General features: G+C 42.6%; 1 protein-coding gene across 1 annotated transcript; it reads left to right on the forward strand.

The window, feature by feature from the left end:
- Positions 1-446: 446 nt before the first annotated feature.
- lrrc3ca (leucine rich repeat containing 3Ca) lies at positions 447-5,335 on the forward strand. The gene is made up of 2 exons (XM_023286343.3): positions 447-1,130; positions 3,962-5,335. The coding sequence occupies exon 2, from the start codon at positions 4,044-4,046 to the stop codon at positions 4,836-4,838; it is 795 nt and encodes a 264-aa protein (XP_023142111.1). The 5' UTR covers positions 447-1,130; positions 3,962-4,043; the 3' UTR covers positions 4,839-5,335.
- Positions 5,336-10,328: the final 4,993 nt, after the last annotated feature.

Genomic DNA, 10,328 nt, shown 5'->3' on the forward strand with positions numbered 1-10,328 from the left:
TTCAATCTGAATATGTTCAGAATACTTTGTCTTACTCTATAGTCATCCACACCTCATATTGATCAAGAGATAAAAGGTTATTTACGACTCATTTTATGCAGTCCTCACTTATATTTCCCTAAATTCCAACAGAAAATTGTGAAATACTGCATCACACCGATGTAATTCACTGTAACCAGTCATATGTTAAGGTCTATGTTTCTGCCAAAAGAAAGAAAAAGCAGTTAATCATTTACAGTCATTCCAGAGCAAAAGGGAGAGGATTTGATGTGGAGTATCCCACTTTATTGATTTTAATTCCATTAATACCTTATGACTGGCTGCTTGGCTGGCTCTCCCAGGCCAGTGGCCATGGGCGTGTGTTTTCATAGTGGATTTGATTGGGCTCCCTTATCGGCTGGCAGCAGGCAGGAAAAGGAGGACTGGAGACGGCTGGAGATCCACAGCTCCTGGCAGCCAGGATGCAAGTTTGAAACAACAAGCTTCAGATCAAACATGATTAGTGTGGGCAGGCTGCCTAACTTCTCCATGTATGAGCCGTGCATGAGATCATTTCTGTGCGTTTGCGTGAGTGGGAGGGGTGGACTTTTAGTGTACTGGCACCTGATGCATGCACTCCACTCTCTGCAATCCACAGATGTATAAATCAGTCATGCCTTTACACATTTGGATGAATGTATGTTCATGTTTTTCCTGCAGCAGCCGAATATATCCTAAATGCGTCTGTGCGTAAATGTATTACGCACCACGTGTGTGTTCTTATAAAGCTGCCTGTTAAAGAATATTATTTTTTTTTTGTCGTACACATGGATCATCTGTGACAGCTTTGCCCCTTCGCTCCGCGTCCTTGCCGGTGCGCGCCGGGCTCGGGCAATGTTGCCTAGTTTTCTGGTTGCGTGGAAACTAAAAAGGCTGCGCTGAGCTCTGAAGTGCAGGAGCATTTCCAGTGGCGCGTCGTTGTTGCCAGAGCGGCTCTCGGCACAAGTTTAACGAGCTGCAAGAGGACTTTAATGGAAACCAACCAAAATATTGGCCGAGCCGCTTATTGTGGAGCGAACTGATCTGCTGGACGATTTTATTTTTGGGTGCTTAAAAAAACACATGGAAGGAAGAGGAAAAGCGGCAAAGACGTGAGTATGTGTGTGTGTGATAATGATCCAAATGGTTTTTTTGCGATATTCTAGACATCTGTACATTTTACTCCTTAACGCAGATAATGCTGTTTGAGAGTATTAATTTTAAAATGTGGCTGGTGCTGGATGAAACTTAACAGGGTATCAGTTCCCACGAGGCATCTTTGAGTTCATTTTCAACCAGATGCTTGTATATGAGTCAATTTTACATATTAGCAGGAACAGATATTTAACCCACCGTGCATGCTTTACATCTGCATCTTAAATTCCATAAGCTTGTTTTGTGATTAATATTAAAGTTTGAAAGTAATTGGATCAGTGTTAAACTCTATGTTGAGGATATGAATATTAAAATGTAGTCTCTGGTGAGATATGTAATCTGTATCACAGTAAAATCCAATGCACTATGAAAAGAGCTGACTTCTCTGCAGTACTAGTGTGTATATGCATACAGCTCAAAGTAAAGTCAAAAAGATTATTCCTGTGGGGTACAATGGAAATCTGCAGAGCAGTGTTTCGCTCCAAGGAACAAAAAAAAAGCGTATTTTAGTTATCCAGATTGCACAGGATCACGAGTGGATGGAGCTGAAAGCAGTGAAATATGATTACAGCTGCAGTAAAAGTCATATTTTCAAGTTAAATATGTCAAGGATGCTCTTTTTTCCCCGTGTCCCCGTTTTTTTCATCTTCATTTGATAAACCAGCAGCTCATTTAACATTCATGCTTTGTTTAGAGCAGTGAAGGAAAGCCATAAAGATGTCACCTTCGGACATGACAAACGCTGCATCTCAAAACATATTAGCGTCATAAATTTACTTTGTGTTTTAATGGCTCTTGTGTTTGGTTTTGAGTCCATACAGATGGTGCCAGAAACTCGTCAGTACAGGCCCCGACAGCAGGGAATTTATGAAGCCAGATACTGACCTGTGGCTGCAGGAGGGATGTATTTATTGAGTAAATTAAAAAGCAAGGTAGTTGTTTATCATAAGAGAGAGTCATTGACTTTAACAACACTGGCAAATCCTCACTTCATCTAGGGGTCGGCTGAGGTATGAGTGTTGAATTATATTTTTATAAGGTTTAAATTATTTGCAAATTTCCTCATTTCCAACAGAGAATTACATTTAAATCATTTCTATTTTTCATCCTGGTGTCCCACCCCACCACTCATGCGTTTACCTCATCCACACTTGCCTCTTTCTCCTCCTGTTTGTTCTTTCTCAGCCCTCTATGTTATCTGCCTCTGTGACTTACTAACATTTGCCCTTTTCCTCGATATCTCATTAGTGTCACGCAATGTTCCCTGTGTTGTCACTGTAATGCTACCCCTCTCCTTAAATCCTCTTGATATCATTCCTTCTCTCACAACCATGTGCTCATGTGTCCAATTCCCCTTCTTGCCCACATGCTCTCTCCTCCTCCATCACCAGCCCTCTGCTTCTGCTCCACCATTATCTAAATACCAGGCTGGCCGGCGTTGTGACGGGAAAAGTATAGTCTTTACGGGAAGCCGAACGTGCAAAACCTTTTATTTTGCTTGGGTGTTAGGCTGATTCTGTCATGCCGTTGTACTTCCTCATACATCCCGCTGACACTGAGTGCAGAGGGGAAACCCTTTGATAGCTGGTTTGCTCGGCCTTGATGAAGACGTATGGATAAAAAGCCTATCTTATGTGTGAGGGAGCACTCAGAGCTTAATAGTACAAGCTTCATTTGTGCTTTGCATCACCCTGCATCTCCCCCGATGGCTCATTATTGGCAGGCAACTCTTAAACCAGCATACGGCGCGTGTAATTAGCTGTGTCTCATCGACAAATCATCGGCCCCCCTCACACAACACCAGTGCCACCACACGCTGTCCTCAACCCCCCAACGTCATACGATACTTTGAAGTACTTAGAGATCGATTTCATTTTTTAATCTTGGTAAGTGGATCTTGCCCAGTCTCCAGCCGTTTTGGAGAAATTAAGAAGTCTGGTTAGAGTCCTTGTTTATTTTTATTTTTTTGTGTCAAACAGGACCAGTGTTGACATTGTCTGTTTTGATGGTTCTCGGGGCTGTTTATAGCGTTAGCATTTACCCCAACAAAAGGATTGGGTGGCCGCTGCTGATGCTGCACCGTCTTAAGGACTTTTTCCTTAAGAGGATTAGTAACAGGATAGGAGATAGCCCTGATCAGCTATTAATGAAGTGTGTTAGGGTGGGTAGACCTGCCATTTTCAAAAGCTTACCTACAAAATATAAAGTGTAGTTTACACAGACAGGCAATCTTTTACCCCTGTGTTACTTGCACTTCTGACTAAATGACCTTAAGGATGAGCGACTGCATAGATCAACAGATGCCGAGCCGGGGACTATGTCAACTCTATGAAAAATGGTCTGATTTACGTCTTTGTTCAGAACGTTTTGTTCCTAATGGTGTCACATCAGTATGTTAATGCCAGTCTCGGTGTACTGAAATAGCATAGCACTGCAGGGATGTCAATTATAAGAGAGGCACTGTGACACCAAAGTATTTACTGAGCTTGTTTATTGTGCAGGGATGAAGGGAATGTCTGATCCTTGGACTTTCCTGGAAATACAACAAAGAGCAGTTGTTTCTGGCTACCAGCATGCTGAAATGAACATGCAGCATTCCCGCTGCCTCCACACTGCAATTAGACAAGCTACTGTACACCCATAAACAACACTGCCACCTCTGAAGAACATTCTTAATCACCTGTGTTTTGCAGGAGAAAAGTGTTTCACCTTCTAATCTGCTCCTGTCTTTGTTCAAAGGGGTGTCTTTTCATAGCCTTCGTGACTTTCTGTTGTTTTTATGCCGTAGGTTCAGTACTTACGGGGGAGGTTGATGTGGACTTCAGCGCTCAGTCCAGGTGGTCCTCCCTGGAGCATGCCCGTATCCCACAATGCCCCTGCTTGCAGACTGGCTACTACGCCACTCAGTGGTCATGTGTTTGCTGCTGCACAGTTTGGTGCTAATGACCTTCTGCTTCCATCATGCTGCCACTAGTTGCTCCAAGAGCTGCTACTGCTCTGAGAGCGAGAGCGGCGGCAAGACGGTGCGCTGCAGCAATCTGCAGCTCACCGAGATCCCGCAGGACATCCCCAACGACACACGACGTGTCTACCTGGACTTCAACCTCTTCACCACAGTACCAACAAACGCCTTTGCAGGTTTACAACACCTGGTTGAACTGGACCTATCGCATAATGAGTTAAGCCAGCTGGAACCAGGTGCATTCAGAGGCCTCGGCTCCTCTCTGCAGTTCCTAGACCTGTCTTCAAACAAGTTAGTAAACTTTAACGCGGAGGCCTTCGAGGGCCTGCGAGCTCGCGCCAATCTAACAAACAATCCATGGCACTGTGACTGCAATTTGCAGATGGCCATGCCCCGTGTGGACCTGGAGCCTGCATCGCTGACAGGCATTGTGTGCCAGACTTCTGATCCTGAGGAAAATGAAGTTAAAGGACTTGCTTTCCTGTTGGCACCAGACATAGACCTGTGTGTGGCGATGAAGAGGACTACAGACGTGGCCATGCTGGTTGTCATGTTCGGCTGGTTCACCATGGTCATCTCCTACCTGGTCTACTACGTCAGGGCTAACCAGGAGGATGCTCGCAGACACCTGGAGTATCTCAAGTCGTTGCCCAGCAGACAGGGCAAGTCAGAGGAGTCTTCCACCATTAGTACTGTGGTATAGTGCTGACGGAGCTACACATGGGAACTGAAGTGATATCTCACAATGAACAGGACTGAGGTAACCACAGGGTCATCATCTGTCTCAGTTTTGCCCAGCTGTCGTCATGGAGCCAAGCTGGGCAATAAAACATGTGCCTGCACAAGGAACCCAGGCAGATGCAACCCAGCCCGGATGAATAATTCATATTTCAGCAATCCATTAGGAGTTTTTGTTGGATGAGTTGATGGTCTGGTCTTTCTGTGACGGGAGTAAAAGCAGTGTCTTTGGTGAACTCCAGATATGGGATACAAATGGGATTTATTCAGTGGTGCATGTACCTTGATGCACCTCTCATACGCAGACAGTTCGGGAGGCAACGTCAAACAGCAATATGAACAGTGGGACAACAGTAGAATGGAGGCAACAGTAGAACGAGAAACTATGTGCAACTGTTTTCCATTAAAATCCTTATGGTATTCACCAATATAGTGTAAGTAAAATGATGTTTTCCATTTAAATTCCTGTTTCTGGGGGTTTCCATTACTGAACTGAGTCAACTTTCTCACAAAAGAATGAAAACATACATACAGTATTGGGAGTCACTATTTAACAAATTCCCATTCAGCTCACTCTGCAGATGTATTAGATCGATGTGTGATAAAGGACTCATCAGTTATTCTGTGGTGTTTTTGATAGTAGCTGCTGTACCGTAGCTCCATGCTGCGGACAACAGCAGAAATATGAGCTGCATCTGTGCATTAAGACAGGAAATCCCTGCTAGTTCATCCCCACACCTGTGACATCCCTACATGACCCAGCAAACACAGTCTTGAATAGATAATTCATGGACCTCACATAAGGAGACCCATTCTTTTGCCTTAATTTAGTCTCTTGATATGTTTGTCTATGATATAGGATAAATAGCGATGGTTAAAGTCTGTTCTTCATATGTATAAAATGTTGCAGGTTTGAGAGGATGGAACAAACCAGATGTCAGCATTGGTTTCATAGATTTTATAGATTGCTGTAGGGCTGTAATCAACTAAAGAAAATCTTACACTCTCCTCTAGAATGACTAAATTGGCCACAGTGGCTAAATTAATTATAAATGGACACTAAAAGGTAGCATTTGCAGCATATTAAACCATTTTAACTTCATTATTTGCACTAAAATGACAACAGCCTTTGCGCAGACCAGTGTGCACTCGCCACATATTCAAGTGATTTCTGAAAATGCAGCTATATCCACTGGTGATCCCACACGAATTACTGTAGAACATAACACAAAGAAGTTAGTTTTTGCAGTTTGTAAAGTTTATGCTCGACTTTTTGGCCTTTGAATTTAGAAAACTCAAAATACACCTTCAGTAGGTGACCTAGATCGAGCAGTCCCCATTAGGTTCGGCAAGTTCAAAGTTGTATAAACCCGTGCGGGGGTGTTCTGAGGTAGTCTGTTCCTCCTGCCGCCAAAATCAATGGACTAATCCTGGAAAGCTGTTGATGTAGCATATTGACCTGCAGACTACAACCCTAGATTCCAGTTTTCTACCTGATTACAAACAAACTTCATAAAGTCGTGCCATTTAATGCTTATCTAATACCAGATATACTTTGCAGCTCAAAACATAATGTCTGATAAACATGTCAGCCTTTAGTCACAAGCCAGTCATGCTTCAAACAATATCATCTAATTGTAAAAAAAAAAAAAAAAGAGGCTGATCTGAGAAGCAAAGAATTTTCAGTTTATTGCACTTCAGCTGTCATGAGGTGGAAAGAGTCGGGGAGAAACACCTCCAAACAAGGACAGCAAACATTCTCACCTCTTCACCCAGTGTAATTAAAGGAGCACAGATGAATCCTTCATGATCATACCTGGTTTCTAGACTGAGCCTCTGCTTGCGTGCTGTTTTATATTCTCTCTCATGCCTTTAATAAGCAGCCGTGGTGCCTCTGGGAACCATATCATCTGATGCGGTCTCTCCCATGAGTTTTCAAAATAACATTTATGAGGCCGTGACCTGCGGGTCCATTTAAAGAGCTGCCAGTGAATCTCCTATTTCACCAGACGGAAAGATGCATTTGTGTCTCTTCTTATGAAATCATCAATAAGACCACAAAAAGGGAAATGAGTGGAGATGTAATTTAATCCATATCTGACCATACCCCAAGATATGCTCCTGTCTTTCCCATCGAGGAAGGTGAGAACAACCCAGGGCAGTGCTGAATAATGAAATTTGATGTCTAAGATGTGGGAAATGGTTTTGTCAACAAAGGTTTCCCTGTGTCAGACACATAAATGCCTCTAGAGCAGAGCAAGACCATTAAATAATACATGATAGCCATAAAAAAAACACTGAGAGTCTGGGACTGCACCCATCATCCTGTGTGACCCACTTCTTCAGGAGAAATTAAGGGAGAATGCCACAGGGGATCATCTGCCCCCATCTCTGCTACCCAGCCTGCATTTGCATGGGTAGAGCACTTTCCAAATGCCCTTGGGCTGTTGGGAGGGTCTGGAGGACTCACAGTCAGTTCCACATCATTCTCAAAGTGCCTCTTTCTCAAAAGCAGCACTTTTGAAGGAGAAGTCTCGCAGTTTTGGAAATTTTGTTTCTCGCTGAGAGTTCGAGATAAGATATAATAAACCTTATTAATCCCTCACCAGGGAAATTCCCATACAGCAGCTGGATATAAATGAGGTAGAAAGAAGCACAAGAATTACAAAAGCACAACAGGGCTAAAAAATGAAGATATAATAATTAAAAAGGTCCCATATAGACAATATATTAGGCATGATGAATCTACTAATGAGACAGTGAAATTTACATATGGATAAGTACCTTATGGTGAGTTTACATATAGATATGAACATAAAAGACATGATGAATTTGCATATGAACAGGTATGGTATGTAGGACAATGTGCCTACAATTCTGTTACTGCAGTCAAAAACATCATTGTGGTTAAAATGATATAAAGATTAATGCAACTATCAAGAAAATATAAACAAATAAAAATAAATATAAAGCTGGAGGTATCAGCTAGTTAGAGAATTTTGTAAAAACTGTATGAAAAGTGTAAAAACTACAAATTGGGCCATGTGCCAGATTATTTCTCGGCTCGGATACCAGCTGAGACCTCAGGAAGCTACTGGTCATGAGATAAATTGAGTTAATTAGTACGCATTAGAGGTGCGGGCAGACAGATTTAGTTACCTTTAGACAGAGCCAGGTTAGCTGTTTTCTGCTGGCCTACGGACACGAAAGTCTCCTCATTTAGCTGGAGACAAGAAAACAAATAGCTCCCAAAATGTTGCACCATCCTGCAAAATAAAATATTAAATGCTTTTTAAAAATGCAAATTTAGAAGTGGTTCATTGTGCTGGTGCAACTTTTTTTTTTTTTTTTTTTTTTGCTATCCATACCTGATCAACAGTTTCAGTGCTCCAGAGATTGTTTTACAGAAACCGGTGATATGATCTTAACAGAGTCAATCTTAAGGAAGCCCAGGTACAGCCTCCTGTGACGAGCAGGAGGCTCAGCAGTACTGAAAAATAGATGGTAAGCCTCTCTTCCTGACATTTCCTGCCACACACACACATGCACAGCCCTCTCCTCCCCTCTTTCCTCCGATAACAGACTCTCACGGTGGCTTTGAAAGCAGCCACTGTTAAGGGCTGGAGGAGATAAGCATAAAACTAGTGGCAGACATGTGTGTCAGTGTTTCTTTCAGCTAACGTATGTGAGTGTGCACAATCTTTTGTTGGGCTGTATGTACGACAGGTGTGTGTGCATGGCGGGAGTGAGGGCGCTGGTAATGCAACACCTCTGTTCCCCGGCACACAGAAATGTCGCTGAGGTTAATTTAAATTTCAGGCCAGCTCAGCTTGCCCCGCCTGCTGCCTTGGACACGTTACACTGGTGTGAGCATTACAACTGCTGGGTAATGGGACACAAAGTGGGGGATAAGGTGACGCATCCAATCCCGCAGAGCACAGCGCTGTTTGGGATTGGGTTGCAGGTGAAAATGTTTCCAGGCTCTGAGATCACATGGAGGCTCCCAGCGAGGGCCTGAGCGTGCACCTGGCAATTTTCTCTTTTAGCCAAAAAGGTAAGCGACACCTGAGATGCCGTATCTGAGGAGAGTGACAAGGACATCCTTTGGGTGAGTGTCAATATTCTGAGATGGTCTCCAGTTTTGTTGTTGCCCTCCGGGGGCTGATCTGGAGCCAACAGGCCGTCAATTAAGACCGTGAGGAGAAAAAGCTGTTTCAAGGTCCCTTCATTTTGTGTGACACAGCTCCCCCTGTGGTGGAGACTGTGTCAGTGTGAGGAAAATAAATGCCTATTTTTAAAATGTTTTTACAGTAGGTCTAATTAGCCAAATATGCTTTTGCACAAATAGGGAATGTACATCATCAGCAGCACATAGTACACTCTGTAGCCCAGACTACCAAAAACACTTAGACAACAGTGATGTTCAGTCACAGGAGCATCTGTTGACCCTCTGAAATCCAAAACCTTCTGGCAGGTTTCAAATGCATGTTTCATTTAAAAAATCTGAGACAGAAACTGCTAAATAAATCATCAGATTTCCAACAGTCCTTGAACGCATTCTGTGTAACATACGGTATCAACAGGGAAACTGACCCAATCTAAGCTTACAATTGTGATATTTGATTAAAATCATTTCTACATATCTCATAAATTGCCATAAATAATCTGTCTGCTCCAAATTCTGTAAAAACAAAGAAATTCTTTGCTCCTTGGCACAACGGGGAAGCCATGAGTGACTCATGTGACCAGCAGTCAGATGGCAAAAATTCAGTTTTCATGTGAAACTGCACAAAGCAGAAAGGAGGTAACCAGGGAGGTAGAGGAAAACCCTAAAACATTCTGGATTTATAAAAGAAATGCAGCATGGCTCAGACATGGTATACAGAAGAGTCATTTGTCCGCAAGTTGTTGGAAGATTTAAACCGTATAATAAAACATCTTTCTAGAGTTGATGAACAGAGTGGTGTGGAAGATGCTTAGCTTGTGGAGACTCTAACAAAACCAGTAACCAGTATGTGAAAACTCCATTCATTTCCAGTCTAACACCTGTTTGCACTTACAGGTTGATTGTGATTTGAATTGTTTTCTTTAATTTTGGAAAACATATAATCGAAAAAAAACTTTTGTTGGCATTCTGGCTGTGTTCTGCAACTCAAAAGACATTTCTGAGTACTCTTTCATTCTAGCAACGGTTGTGTTGTTTTCAATGAGGTGCAGCACTTTTCACTGAAGCCCACTGAAGCCCACAGTGAGTAAAAATGTGTTAGGAGCAAAAAATAAATAAAAATGCTTGGGGTTCAGAAGGTTAAAACTCTTGACCTGTTTTGCTGGAGTCTCCGTAATCCACCCATATTTTATATTGGAATACTACCTCACACAAGGTTTACCTGAAGTTCTATGTAGTTTGTGATAAAGTCTAATTTGCACAAATACTCTCAACAGAAACACTAAAGAT

Source organism: Amphiprion ocellaris, chromosome 18 (genome assembly GCF_022539595.1).
Source record: "Amphiprion ocellaris isolate individual 3 ecotype Okinawa chromosome 18, ASM2253959v1, whole genome shotgun sequence".
NCBI classification, from domain to species: Eukaryota; Metazoa; Chordata; class Actinopteri; family Pomacentridae; genus Amphiprion; species Amphiprion ocellaris.

Bases quoted from the DNA above. Each gene is read 5' to 3' on its own strand.
- lrrc3ca (XM_023286343.3), top strand. From the start codon at position 4,044: ATGCCCCTGCTTGCAGACTGGCTACTACGCCACTCAGTGGTCATGTGT.